Source organism: Sinocyclocheilus rhinocerous, unplaced genomic scaffold, assembly GCF_001515625.1.
Source record: "Sinocyclocheilus rhinocerous isolate Xijiao unplaced genomic scaffold, SAMN03320098_v1.1 scaffold2258, whole genome shotgun sequence".
In the NCBI taxonomy this organism is placed as follows: domain Eukaryota; kingdom Metazoa; phylum Chordata; class Actinopteri; order Cypriniformes; family Cyprinidae; genus Sinocyclocheilus; species Sinocyclocheilus rhinocerous.
The window spans coordinates 205,910-221,694 of NW_015655390.1; the positions used below are offsets into that span (position 1 = coordinate 205,910).

The 15,785-nt window shown below is 36.8% G+C and overlaps 1 protein-coding gene across 1 annotated transcript in view; it reads left to right on the forward strand.

Moving 5' to 3' along the window:
* Window positions 1–15,785, forward strand: part of LOC107718034 (arf-GAP with SH3 domain, ANK repeat and PH domain-containing protein 1-like) — a 51,558-nt gene that overhangs the window by 8,190 nt on the left and 27,583 nt on the right. The window contains exons 2-4 of the mRNA XM_016524967.1: window positions 10,128–10,200; window positions 13,720–13,865; window positions 13,983–14,057. Coding sequence (XP_016380453.1) covers window positions 10,128–10,200; window positions 13,720–13,865; window positions 13,983–14,057 — 294 coding nt within the window. The remainder of the gene's footprint in view (window positions 1–10,127; window positions 10,201–13,719; window positions 13,866–13,982; window positions 14,058–15,785) is intronic.

Sequence of the window (15,785 nt, forward strand, 5' to 3'; positions counted from 1 at the left end):
TGAGATGTATGGGATTGTACAGTTTGATGTTTTGGTGCAGAACAGATTTTAATTTTTCACAGCATTATGTTTTCAGGAGAAGACTGATCTGTTAAATCTGCTTCTTTTAATGTGAATTTACATTTATTCATTTAGCAGATGCTTTTATCAAAATCAAAGTTCAAAACAATTTAATTATCCTCCTGGTGTTATTTCAATTTAATTAGAATTTAGCCTTGAAGAATGGTTATACTAATTACCTTATACAAATCGATACAAAGCAAGATTACAGCATCGGCACCAACTTGACTGGTGATAAAGTATAGCTTCCTTTTTATAACACAGCAACAAATTTGTTAAGTTATATCAGGGAAATCACTTACTATTGTGGCTCTCTGGAATTCTTGATTCTGATTTGTCAGTTCTGTGGTCAATGAGTGGATTCAGTTGCTCACTTCCATTTGAACTGACACTTAACGCTGGTTTACTCCAAGAAAGATAACTACATTAGCATCCACTCCAATGCACAATAATGTTATGTTTATTATTGTTATGGGGTGACAGGGACGAGAGGTGTGCGGATCCATATGCAAGGCTTTTATTTAGAGGCGTGGTCATGAAACAGGCAAGGGTCAGACAACAACACTGGTACAACACAGGCAAGACAAAAGAGTATTCCTAGGGCAAGCGTGGGTCTTCGATCGGCAAACGTAATCCAGAGGGCGAGGCAAACGGGTAATCCAAAACATGCAATAATCCAGGCAAGGTGCAAGCATAGTCCAAACGACAAGACGAGAGAAATCTAAGACAGGCAGATAATCAGGTAACAGGTAATCACAAGACAAGACTAGACTAGACTAGGAACTATGAACTAGAAACTAGGGCAGAAAACTGGCTCCGTAATGTAGCTATCACTGGGAAAGCGATAAGCGCTAAACAATCCTCGGCAGTGGGGAAGAGGAAGTCCATGGTTTATGTAGGGTGTTGATTGGTGGCAGCTGTGTGTGTAATCAGTGCAATGGATGATGGGAAATGTAGTCCGGGGTGACATGCAACAGTTTGTGTAGTGTGAGAGTCAATGTAATTGGAAGGCAACATCTGGTGGTGAGCAGACGGAAAACCACGGACCGGATTCGTGACAATTATAAGCACATGCTGCAATTATGTTGTCTGCTGCTTTAAATGCTCAAGCTCAAGTTGGGTGGATTCTGATTGGCTCTCAATGTTTTTATCATTCATCAGCTGGAAAAAAAACTTTCTGAAAGTGATTTCAACAATATCGTTCATCTTTGTCACTATTGTTGTGGTGTGGACTACTCTCATTTAGTTAGAACCATTATTAAAACTTTATTATAGTTATCATTATGGTTGTCCTTGGTTTGAAAGGGCCTATAGCATCGTTGCAGCTTGCAGAACTCATAAAGAGGAAGTCAAAGCACTTTTACAGGAATTGATTCAAAATTTTAAATAAATGTCAACATCTTACACTTAGCTTAATCACTTATGAGTGTTTGTCTGGAGGTTATGTCATTATCAGTCAGAAGAAGCGCTCTCTGTGGCAGTCTGTGATTACTGAACAGTGGCTGCTTAGTGTTAGTCAGCAGAATAATAGTGCTGCTGCTGTTGGCTCTGTGATTGTGCTGTGTGCCTGTCATTTGAGAATTGTCCCAGGCCGAGCTCAGCTGGATGGTTATACAAGTACATGCAACAGCTGAGGGAGAGACAGCATGCCGCATCTCGTGTCCTTGCGTTGAGGTCACCAGACGCACTCTCAGGCATGGACGAATTGTCTTCTTCACCGGCCTTCAGGGCTAACCAACCCCTCTGTCAACAAAAGCCACCCTACTCTGATTGGCAATGCTAATGCTAAAAATATATATTTTTAGGAACAGCATTAGTAGAAGACCATTTTAGTTTTGGGTTTAGGTATTTGTGGAGGAAGACCTTGATTGATTTATTTACCTTTGTCTTCCTCATGTGACCTTATAGATCAACACGAATGTTGTTTGTGTAAACCTGTTTTATTTTGGGAATTCCAAGTTTTTGGAAAAGATTGCATATAGGGTTCTTCAAGTGTAGTTTGATGGGTGGAGAAGTCCTCTGGAAAAAATTTCCTTTGGAATTTTTTACATCTTTTCTCCACCCTGATCTGAAGACGACAGTTTACAGTTGGCCAGATGAGGGTCATGCAAGTGGATGACAGGAAAAAGTCATTCATTACGTCATTCATTAAAGTTACTCTACTATTCAAAAGATTGGTGTCATTTGAAAGAAATTAATACATTTATTCAGCTTCAGCTTCAATTTAATGAAACAAGATTTCATTAAATTAGATAAAAAATTATATTTCAAATGAATGTTCTTTTGAACGTACTATTCATCAAACAAACCTGAGAAATTGTATTAAAGTTTCTGCAAGAATATTAAGCAGCACAACTATTTTCAACATTGATAATAATAAGAAACATTTCTTGAGCACCAAATCAGCATAAGAATTATCAAGGATCATGTGACACTGAAGACTGAAGTAATGGCTGATGAAAATTCAGCTTTGCCATCACAGGAATCAATTACTTATTTTAAAGTATATTAATATATAAAGCAGTTATTTAAAATTGTAATAATATTTCACAATATTACTGTATGCTTGATCAAGTTAGTGCAGCCAATGTTTGGCAAAAACATGAAAACAGCTTCTGAATGTTGCATGTTGGGATTTACAAAAATTAACTTTATAAAAGTTTCTTTCATATACTTTCATATAAAAGGTCATCAGGTAAATAAATATTTAATGACATACCATCGAATTCTTAAAAATAAAAAGTAAAAAAAAAGACATCCATGTGCTTTGATTTTTCAATAATTCAGTAGTTAGTTTTACAAAATTTGCTTAATTTAAATGTAAAAATACGTATCAACTGATATGTCTAGTATTGAGCGAAACTGCTAATTTACGAAATCTTTAATATGGGCTGGTAATGAATATGTCACGCAGTGCGACATCTGTCAGATTTCAGAGTTTTCTCCCTGTATTTTAAAAAACGTTGACCCCAGTGTTTCTTTTAGAGTCCCACGAGAGTTTCCACCTGACTCTCTCTGTTTGGTCTTTGTGTCAGTATGTTTAAATGTGTGTGTCTGTGTTTTATTAATCAGACTTGGACAGAACATGGAATCCTCAGAACCAAAGGCATACCTAGCATTCTGCGTCAGTATCAGGGGCCCGTTGCCATGGATATGAACCAAAACAGATCATAATTTACACAATGACCTGTTCTTTTCATTTTAGAGCCACATATTCAAATCAGTGCCAGTGCTGAAGTGGTGCATGCCAGGCCTGTGGATGTACGGTGGCTTAGCGATCGGGGTGTTGACTTCGTGTAATGTTTCCATTGCGTTTCTCCCGGTCATTTGTATCTATTTATTCCACAGTTATTGTAATAAAAACAAACAGAATAAAGTTGGATCACCATGGGCCTACAGTTCTGACTCATAAACCCCATGAATCTTTGGCCTGAGTTCTTTCCCTTGCCTCTCCACAGTCCCAGTCAAGTCTGCTGGCTTTGGCTTGGCAGCGAGAAGTAATTCCTTAAGGAGTTCATGTTTCTTGTGGCTGATAGCTGGTGCAGGTCTCTCCTGACCTAAATGTGCACATGGCAGTATGTTCAAGTCCTGGAAAAGTTTTCTAGTAAAAGACCTTTTTGGCAGGCTGTATAGAGAGTGTCTTTTCTTGCTTGGCAGGTCTGTGTTGGTCTTCTCGATTGGCTATCTTGATAAAGTCCAATATCGATCTGGTTGTTCGTAGTGTGAATCTAATGGATTGTGGTTGCTTTGAGCGGCAGTAAAAGTGTATTATAGCACTGTTTTTCCACCAGTATCTTGTTTCTGAGGGACCTACAGCTTTGAGATTTGTCTAGATGAATGGTGCGTGGGGTTGGGTCGTTTCTTCAGTTTATTGTTTCCTTCTTTTTTGCCCCGGCCAAAAACATTATTTGACGGGTTTTGAAATATTGACATGAAAGGTGGTTTCAATTTAGGCTGGGATTACTGAGCACTCCAGGAAGAGAGCCAAGGGCTCAGCGATGCCCATCGGTTGAGTGGGTGAAAAGAAGGTCATGGTTTGTTGTGAGTATTGTAGACTAGTATTAGCCCGTTACTGCAGTCTATCCTGTCATAAAGAGGCAAATTTCTTAGTCATGGAAGGACAAAGTAGTACTTTATTGAGAGTGTCATATTGTTATGGTGCCAGTTGTTGCATTTGTTCTCAATAGGACACTTACTTTTCTGTCTGTATAATAACTATAGTGCTGTATTTCATTTTTGGTCTGTCTTCAGGATCCAGATGGTTTTGAACTAACAGAAACACATAAAATTCAAGTAGCTGATTGACCATAAAGGAAATAGCTAGTTCACTCAAAAATGACATTTCTGGCACTGTTTACTCACCTTCATGTCGTTTTGTATGACTTTCCTTCCTCAATGGAACACAGAAGGTGCATTTTTTTAAAGAATATCTGGTCAGCTCTTTTCAATTTGATGTAAGTGGAATTTTGGCTACTGTATATAAATCTGTACTTGTAAATTATCTTATTTTATGGATAATGTCAATTGTATAAAGCAGCTAAATTTTACTTAAAGGGTTAGTTCACCCAAAAATGAAAATGAGCCCATAAATTACTCAGCCTCAATGCATCCTAGGTGTATATGACTTTCTTCTTTCAGACGAATCCAGTCGGAGTTATATAAAAAATTGTCCTTGATCTTTCAAGCTGTTTAATGCCACTCAGCGGGTCTTGCATTGCTTCAGCCCAAAAGAAGTGAAATATAAAGCGCCCATCCATAAAAAAAAGTGTCTCACACGGCTCTGGGGGGTGAACAAAGGCCTCCTGTAGCGAATCGATGTGTTTTTGTAAGAAAAATATCTATATTCAAAACGTAATAATCACTATAATCTAGCTTGCGCCAACAGTTGTACACAGAAGCAGCTCTGGGATGTGAGGTCAGCGCTGCGCATGCGCCGGTGAGTCTCGTGAAAACCAACGTTTGTTAACAGGAGCAAAGGAAGCAAAGCTTCCTTACTTTAGCAAAGGAAAACCAGTCTTCTCTTGGCTTATATTGAAATCCTCTGACATTCTTCTTTACAAATCCTCGTTTTGTACTTCTAATAAGTGACCGTTGTTTTGTTTTGATCTCTCCCCTGCGCTTCCGCGTGCGTCACTTCTGAGCGGCACATGCGCAAAGCCAACCTGATACGTCATCCACCCGGAGCTGCTTCCGTTTACAACAGTGAGCGCAAGCTAGATTAAATTGATTATTACATTTTAAATATGGTTATTTTTCTTACAAAAGTAAGAAAAGACTTTGTTCACCCCCCGGAGCAGTGTGAGACACTTTTTTTTATGGATGGGCGCTTTTTATTTGACTTATTTTGGACTGAAGCAATGCAACACACGCTGACTGGCAATACACAGCTTGAAAGATCAAAGACTATTTTTAATATAACTCCGACTGGATTCGTCTGAAAGAAGAATGTCATATACACCTAGGATGCATTGAGGGTGAGTAATTTATGGGCTAATTTTAATTTTTGGGTGAACTAACCCTTTAAGGTGGTTAAATCTCATAAGGTTGAGAGATTATCCAGATCATAATAGTCATAATAGTCACATAAATGTCACAGGCTGAGCTTTACCGTCTCTGCAATGCTCAGATTCACTGTTCTGTTCACTGTGGTCACACCTAATAGTCTACAAGACCATTTGAGGATGTGGTTAGATTGTTGTACTTAGTTGTGTAATGATATTATCCTCTTGGTCATACATCAGAAGACTGATACTTCACGCTTACAGGGTAACTGAATTAGTACATATTACCGTTCAAAAATTTGGGGTCAGTACAATTGTTTTATTTAATTTTTTTAGAAAATAAATTAATTATTTTATTCAGCAAGGATGCATTAAAGGGATAGTTCACCCAAAAATGAAAATGATCCCATAATTTACTCACCCTTAAGCCATCCTAGGTATGACTTACTTATTTCAGACGAATACAATCGGAGTTATATTAAAAAATGTCCTGGCTCTTCCAAGCTTTTTAATGGCAGTGAATGGTGGTTGCGATTTTAAAGCACAAAAAAGTGCGTCCATCCATCATAAAAAGTCTTCTCATCAGAGCTTACTCTACGCCTACATCCTACGCTGGAATGCCACTCTCTCGTGAACGTGCATACAACAGTTAGCGGAAGCTAGAGATTTTAGTTCATAATTTTTTAAATATGGATATATTTCTTACACAATTGCATCGCTTCACTTCAGAAGGCCACGTGGAGTACTTGTAATGATGGATGGACGCACTTTTTTGGGCTTCAAGATCTCGACCACCATTAACTGCCATTATAAAGCTTGGAAAAGACAGGATAATTTTAATATAACTCCGATTGTACTCGTCTGATAGAAGAAAGTCATATACACATAGGATTAAATCATGGGGTAATTTTCATTTTTGGGTGAACTATCCCTTTAAATTGATCAAAAAATACAGTTAAGACATTTGTTACAATCGTTTTTTTTTTTTTCAAATAAATGCCGTTCTTTTGAATTTTTCATCTTTTCTTATTTCTATTCATCAGGAATCCTGTAAAAAATGTATCCCGGTTTCCACAAAAATATTTAGCAGCACAACTCTTTTCAACATTGATAATAATAAGAATGATTTCTGAAGGATCATGTGACACTGAAGACTGGAGTAATGACTGCTGAAAATTCAGCTTTGCTATCACAGAAATAAATTACGTTTTAAAACATTAAAATAGAAAATAGATATTTTCTATGAAAAATGATCGCTATCAAATATCGACATTGCATGCTGCTAACACATGCAATGTTTAGTTAGACTTTGTGGAAACTGTTTGACAGTTGCCTTTTAAATGTTTGATTGTGGTGCTGCCTGCTAAGTGCATTACTGAAAATGATTTTCTGTTTGCTTTTACAAACGATATAATGGTTTGTAGGGATGTAACGGTATGAAAATTTCATATCACGATTATAGTGACCAAAGTTATCACGATTATCAATATTATCACGGTTTTGTTAAAATTAGATGAAAACGTTCAAAAAGAACTGATACACACACTGAAAACATTTCAATAAGTTTTATATTTGAAAATCAACAAACAACAAATACAATTAGCAGCTATATGCACTTTTTTTTAGCATAAACATTAAATTAACATTAACATGAAGCCCTAATAATAATAATAATAATAACAATAAATCACTTGATTTGATTTGGGTTGATTTCGAGTTCACATACAAACATAGAATAGGCTAATTAATTAAATTTGTCTATTTTAATGTAAGACAACATATTTTTCGTCAGTGATAGAAATATGATTTAAGACAGTAGTGTAAGCAAGTTTAGTTTGAAAACGTTTAATAGTAAACAATTATTTTAAACGATAATATTAACCGTCAGGACATTTTATCGTGATTTACCGTGAAACCGGTAATCGTTCCATCCCTAATGGTTTGTAAATGCTTGTTTCCAATTACAGTGTTTCCCAAAGTTCCTTTAAATCCTGGTATATAGCTACAGGATGTTGTAGCTCATAACAATTAAATAACAAGGGAAATGACCAGGGATAAAAAAAGCTCTGAAGAGTTTCGACCTGACGAGTCTGTGTCGCTCCGGACCACAGTGGGCAGTCCCATTTTGCTGTAACAATGTCCAAACATAGCTACAAGAAAATGAGACAATGGCCACAGAGGGAAATAATTTATCTATGAGCGGCTCAGAACTACTACTTTCATCACCACAGGTTCTTGATCAGTGTGCCACAGCTGTCCAAATGCTCATTATTTCTCTGCCTCAGCATGCCTTGTGTTCACTGTAGGAGGAGGTACATGAACACAATGAGTGGTTTATAGAAACACAACTCATCTCTAAACATATAGCAGCACATCAGTCTACAGACTGGATTAGAAATGACTTGTTTCCTGTCAGGGTTTTCCTGTCAACTCAGCCACAATCAGTATAAAATTTGCTGTTTTTGTCATTCGCATTTTTTGTCTTTTTTGAGGGGGTTCGCTATGGTACTGCTGCTGCAGGGTGTCTGCTAATTATCATTTGATATCAAACAAAAACAAACAATATTAACTTAAACCAAAGCTAAAGTATTAAAGTGTATTTACTGATTAAATTACACACCATGAAGAAATAGGTAAGATTTTTACAATTGTTTTGTGAAAGATGCGTCTTATGCTCACCAAGGTTTCATTTATTTAAACAAAAATACAGTAAAAATAGTAATATTGTGATCATTTAAAACAATTTAAAATAACGTTAATTAAAGTTAATTATTTCTATTGAAATGTATTTTAAAATGTAATGAATTCTTGTGATAGCAAAGCTACAGCAGCCACTACTCTGGTATGATCCTACAGAAGCCATTCTAATATGCTGATTTGCTGCTCAAGAAAACATGTCCTATTATTAATAATGATGAAAAATGTATTTAGAAAAATAAAAAACAAAAATAAAAACAGCATTTATTTGAAATAGAAACTTCTAAAACATCTTTACTGTCACTTTCAATTGAATGAATCAATTTAATATGTACTTGTTAAATAGCAGTTTTATTATTATTATTATTATTATTTTATTTATTTTTTAAAATCTTACTGATTTCAGGTAAGAGTAGCATACATCTATCACTCATGAATAATGATTATTTTAAATACTTCACAGTTCATGATAAAGTATGTAAATGCATTCATTTGGTAGTAAATTGATATGTACAGTATCAATATTCAACAAGGCCTTTGAAAATGTTGAAGACTCCTTTCCCCTGTACTTTTTATTTTCAGAAAGCTGATGTGAATGTTGAGGGATTTGCTTTGAAAATTGTGGCCTTAAGCTCTCTCTTTCTCATTAATCAGCATTGCAGGGCTTCTTTAAAGACACCACAGAATATTTGTGGGTATGTTTGGGTGTGTGTGTGTTTGGGTGGGGTGTGTTTGTGTTGGTAGCTGTGGCTGTTAGGACACACATCTGTTAGCTACCAGCTGAAACAGAGCACATGTATGCATTATGAATGGCAAAGCCTGTTGTTCATGTTCAGTGAATGCACTGAATCTGCTTTCCATGACTAACAAATTCAATTAGTAAAATACATTGTTTTGCCAAAAGTGTTTTCTTTTCAGCTTATTCCCATAATAACAAGTTAATTGCTCTGAGTCAGTTTGCCTATATTCCGTAAACTTGCATAATTTCCCTTTCATCCAGAGAGACGCACATGTGATACAATCAAGGAGGGAGGAGGGACACAAGCTCAAAGCATGTAAAAGAGTAAAGCAAAGAATTCACATTTCCCAGTAGTTCATATATGGTTCCTTTCTTTTAAAGACAGAACAAATAGGTAAAAGGTCACTGGGCTGCTTGGAGGAAACCGGATTCGTTGACACCCTGTTGTTTACTGTTATTTATCAAAATATTTTAAGAGATTTCCATGAGCTGAGACACTCAGGGGCATGTCCTGTTCACTACGCTCTCAGTTTCACAGCGGTTTTGATTTTTGAAATGATATCCACACTGTGACAATGAAGTGTGGTCGAGGGGTTCTCCCCGTGCTTGTGCTGCCGCGGTTGCTAGGAAACTACATGTCAAGGGTCTGTCACTGGTATGTTGACTTGTGTACCTATTATCCATCAAATTTAGCCACTCCAGGCTGTCTTTTCTGAGGAGATCTTGCCTAATGTTGATTCAGTTTATTAGTTAGCTGAATTACTTTTAATCAGTATCACTTTTAATGTTTTAATATGCAATTCTCAAGGGTCAAGGGTATAAGCTGCTATTCTGTTCCTCTAGTTCTAAATTTGGTCTCAGGGAATATCTGACATTTTCCCCACCTGTTGGCCCAAATGAGTATTGGAAATGCCTCCCAAGCCTCTGCATCTCCTGTGTTGTTATGGTTACATTGTGATTATGAGATTCCCAATGTTTAGATTTGCCCCTTGAGGTGTGGCCGGTGATGCAGTTCCTCTGGAATTCAAGATCATGAATCATAAATGAATCACAGACCTTTTTTAGCTGTGTTTTATAACCATCCTCTTCTCTTCTCTTCTCTTCTCTTCTCTTTTTGTCTGGCTCTCCAGGCTTTGGACCAGGACCGAACAGCTTTACAAAAGGTCAAGAAATCCGTCAAAGCAATCTACAACTCGGGTCAAGGTGAGTTTTGACCCAGCTCTTCAACAGTAATTCTGGAAATATTAAAATATGATTCAAAATTTCCAGTTACTTTTTGATAAAATGTGTGGCTGTAAAAAAAATAAAATAAAATGGTCAAAGTGATTTTCAACTTCCAACAATCTCCAACAATCCTGAAGTGAGAAGTCACGGTTACCATGGAAACGTGAATTGCCATAGCACTTACTTTTCGCAGGCTCCTTGCTACCGTCTCTTCCCCCATTCCATAGAGAAACTCAAATGCTTACATGCCCTCTAGGGTAAATCAGCATGAAAGGTCAGGAAATCCTCCAGACCATCTAATGAGTGTGACATTGTGGTTTTTGGCTCATCCAGTCCCTTCTCTGCCCTTTATCAGCTTGTAACTCAATGTCATTCCTCTCCTATTGGCCAAGCACACAGTCCAGATGCCAAATATCAGAGGATGTTTCATCAAGGCTTCATAATGCCTAATATTTACACTCAGGTATCTCTGGTGGTTCTGAAATTGACAAATACATTGACATATGCAAGGTTGGGATCAAGGTTGGAGACTGAGAACCAAACAGTGTGTGGATATAAGTATATTTAGCACTCTAAAACAGGACAGACAAATGTGTTCTGCTGCTGTGTGTCCTAAAGATGGGTCACATTAGACGACTAGACTATAAAATTATTTAAAAAACTACAAAAGATGCTAAAAGCAGTGCTACAGCCATACACATTCAGACAGACGTCTTTGAGTCTTGTGCTGTTTGATCAGCAACCTTGTTATGAATTTATTAAAATTAAAGGGTCAACCTTTTAACACACAAAAGTCTTAAGAACTGCATTTGACTGTGGTCAAAAGCAGCCTAATTATACAGGGCCTCCAGTCAAGTAATGAATAAAAAATTCCAGAAATTATGATTATGATGATGATTAATTTTTTAATAGCAGCAATGCTAAAATAGTACTATTTTTTATATGTATGTGTATATATATATATATATATATATATACTGTCCAGTCTTTTGAGGGGAAGTGCATGCATTTGGGAGAGATTGATAAGCTCATTATAAAGATATAAACAGTCAGAAATGAGAAACTACATTTTTTGGTTCATGAATGGTTTATACATCACCCTGAATGTGCACTTTATAATGCTCTGAGATTCCCTCAGGTTGTTCCTCTGAGTCCAGAAACCTTCCCAGCTGGTCATTTATAGAAGGTGACAGTCCACTATTTCTGTGTACCAGATCTCTTAGCTCTGCTAAACAAGACAAATGTACCTTTTGCACACGTTGCCATTATATGAACGTAGATTCTGATTGCTATACTGATAGAACATGACTGGGTCAACATGTGGCAATTTAAAGTGATGTGATATATGTACACCTTCCTCTTGTGAGCTGCAGTGCTTGATCGGATTGATTGGCTGACCTCTGTCTGACCTCAGTAATCCTTGGAGAGCACTCGTCCTCTAAACCTCTTCAGCAATGCAGAGACATCCCTATCATGATTCAGCCAATGCCAGCAGAATGTCTCTTTTTGGGTTTGTGAATGAAATCACACCAGCTCCAGCTGAATGCAGCCGCTCTTGACGCACATCACTGCTCACTGATGTCTTCCTGAAGTGTAGTGTCTCATGTTATGCTATTAAGTGTAGAGCATTACTGTGGGCGGCAGACAGAGGATGTGAACCGGCTCCCACTGTGTTATTGACTCTTTGCTGTGTGCGTTGCAGGTGGCCTCTGTGTCACGATCCTGTTTAATCAGATGTGACTGTATAGTAAGCACTCTAATCGGCTCCTGATGATTCATACCTGAGCTGTTGACACTTGGCATGGGGCTTTTATTCTCTGTTGAATTGCAGAGGTCTGCTCATGTCACTTTGCTTACAGTCTTGTTTAGATCTGTCTACAACCTTTTAATCCGTCTGTGACATGCACGATCTGCTTATCTTCAGACGTCTCGACAGTTAAATTAATTTATGTTTGCAATGATTAAATTTTTTTAATCTAATGGCTTATATTAGTATTACTATAAGTATTAGTGTTTAATGTATATAATTATGTAATTAATGTATATTTAATGTAAAACTGTATGTAATTAATGAACGGTGCTATACAAATAATAATAAATATTATTATTAGTGGTAGAAATATATATTATCATTTATAATTCTAATGTATGTAATTTATGGATAAATAAAAAATAAAATTACTATTAATAATAATAATTAGTATTAGTATTTATTTTGGATTTAATGTATATATGAAAGATTATATATAGCTCAAATGAAAATAATAATAATAATTTTAATTTTATAGCACCTTTCATACATAAATGCAGCTCAAAGTTGCAAAGTGCTTCACTGATCAGAAAATAAAAACAGAAAAGGAAACATTTTACACAATAACACTTCCATTTGTGTTATTTCATAGTTTTGATGACTTCTCTATTATTCTAAAATGTGGAAAATAGTATGTCTGTCCAATTTTTTTGAGTGGAAGATTGTGCATTTGGAAGAAATTTATAAGCTCCTAAGAATAAGACATCGATCGTAAGACACAAAATTGTAACAAAGACATAAACAGTCAGAAATTAGCTCAAATATCTACAGTGCCCTCCACTAATACTGGCACCCTTGGTAAACATGAGCATTGGTGGCTGTGAAAATAAATCTGCATCTTTTATCCTTTTGATCTTTCATTAAAAAAATTCACAAAATTCTAACTTATCATTGAAGTAAAACAATGGAAAGTGGGGGAAAATTTCATTATGAAATAAATGTTTTTCTCTAGTTCACGTTGGCCACAATTATTGGCACCCAATTATTATTATACGAGTTCCCTTTCGTGGAACTTCGAACTGCGTCCTCTAGGGGTCGCTATGGGGAACGCCTCGTCGTGTCAGATTCCCAGCTCCATGTTGGTCCTAGTTGATAAATGTACAGGGGAATTGAGGAATTCTCTTTATTTCCTTCACATTTTATGCTATTTAAATAGGTGTGTTTGACTTGAAACGGTGCTGAACAGACCGATTGCTGTATGACATCAATGTACCGTGAGAGCGATTAGAGAGCAGACGGCTCCATAAGCTTTTGAACTGCTCTCATGGTACTTTGATGTCACCGATCAGTCAAGTCAAGCACACCTTTTAACTTTGGAAATGGACACCATTTTGACATGACATGACTCAACCCACTAGGGTCATTTTTTAATTAGTCTTATGATTTTCATGTTAATCAATGTTATAAATTCTTGAAGTTGAAGTGTGTTCTTTTTCTTTCTATTTACTTACTCCTATTTCAGCTTAATATGCAGGCAGGTATCCATTCATAGGTTGATACAGCCTAAAAAATGTAAAATGTCTGCTGTGGGATTGATGGAGTGTTCAGGCAATGTGTTTAAAAACATTATTGAAGTCATTATTTTTGCAATTCCGTTGGTGATTGGTGCATAAATTACACACTCACCTTTAAATAAAGTATATTCCAATCCTATAATAATATGAATGGGTTGTTCTTATTCTCTACAGAGCATGTGCAGAATGAGGAGAATTATGGGCAGTCACTGGACAAGTTTGGCAGCAACTTCATCAGCAGAGATAACTCTGATCTGGGGACAGCCTACATCAAGTTCTCTGGCCTTATCAAGGAATTGGCTGCTCTCCTCAAGAACCTGGTGAGGGATAGTGGAGTTTTTATTTTGTTTTATTCTGTATTATTTTCTTAGTCTTTATTTTATTTTAACTTATTTTATTTCAAGATGTATGATCTCGCGACTGATTCTCCTCCTCAGCTCCAGAGTCTCAGCCACAATGTCATCTTCACCCTGGACTCTCTGCTCAAAGGAGATCTGAAGGGAGTGAAGGGGGTAAGATTTACATCCCTGTCTCTGGACTAAACTAATTGGAAAGGCCCCCTCTTAGGAACACCCTGATTTACTGCTCCATACCTGCCTTAAATGAATCCCTTTAGACCAAAAAACGCACACTGTAAATCTGGTTGGAGTTAAATTACAGGGTTCTTCACGCCACTGTCCTCTATGAAGCACAGTGCTGAAAAAATGGCCACTGTTAATGCTAGTAAACAGTGTGGGAGCGTTTAAAGCCCTCTGACTCAGTCGGTTTGAAGTGTTTACTGGTTGACTGGGGTAAAGAGCTCAGGTGTCAGACTGACCACTCCTGTCAGCTGCTTGTTGATGTCTCAGGCTTGAAGGCAAACATGTAGTGATTGTGAAAATTACTTACACTAAGTGTAGGGCTGCCTCACACTGAGCGGTTTTGGAAAGGCTGTCTGATTGTTTTCACTTTAGCATGACCCAGGCTGAGAGCCTCTGCAGCATCAGCTGCATTTCTGAGTGGAAGTGATGAGGCTTCACTTTTTTTGCTCAGTAGACGGAGGATACATACCTACCAGCCCCCATTCTTTCTCTCTCATTCTCTTATCTCGCTCATACTTTGTCTCTCTCTTTCTTTCACCCTCTTACTCAGCGGAAACAAAACCGTTCTCTAAAGCCCTTATTGACAGATGCAGAGGCAGTTGAAGGGTATAAGTGCAGTCCCTGGAGGACATTATCAGCTCTCTCTCTCAAATCTTTCCTGCACTGGAACAGATGCCTCATAAACCATTAAAAAGCACCTACACCAATGTTCCTTTATGTGTAACCAGGACTCACTCAGAGAGTGAGTTTGAGGAAATGGAGACAAAACACAAAATTACTGCAGAACTCAATATAGTGGATATAGTGCTATACACACACACACACACACACACGTTTATATGTGAGTGTGTGTGTGTGTATCTATATAGCAAATGTTTGATCTGTTTTCTTTTTACTTTTGTTAGAATAGTAAATAATATCATTTTTTTTAGATCTGTCAAAATAATTAATCCAAAATAATTTTGGATACACTCAAAATTTAAATCTGTCATTTTAAATGCAGATTATAATGTCCAGTACAGAAAAGTGGATATTTATTTATTTTTATTCTCACAATATTTCAGTTACACTACATTTAAACAATAACTTTTACCCTAATTCTTAACAGTTGGACAAAAAAAACCATTGGAATTTGGAACACATTGCCTTTACCTATATAACACATTTTATTTAACAATTTGAACATAAAATGAAAATATATATATATATATATTAATGTTTAATTCCTTAAAACATTGGCAAGTAGTCCCAGTTAAAAAAAAGCACTGCCTTAAAATAATTCCCTTCTTTCAACAGTTCTCACCTGTAGATTCTGGAGAGGTCGAGCAACTGTCCTCCCCTCTCTCTCTGTCATTGACAGACCAGTTAAAGTTAAGAACATAGCTGTAATGAATTAAAGTAGCCTACTAAAATATGATAAAGTATGATGAGATATCATAAGTATTCGGCGCAAAACAACTTTGCTTTATTGGGAAAGGATAATTGTACACTGGACGCGAGTGGCACGACGCGACAAAAGAACCCAATAATCAGTTATGCTGTCCATATTTACATTTACTCATTTAGCAGACGCTTTTATCCAAAGCGACTTACAAGTAGGAGAGGATATAACACACACTGGATCCAGCGCGAGGTCACATGCCTCGTTCTTAACGGGTT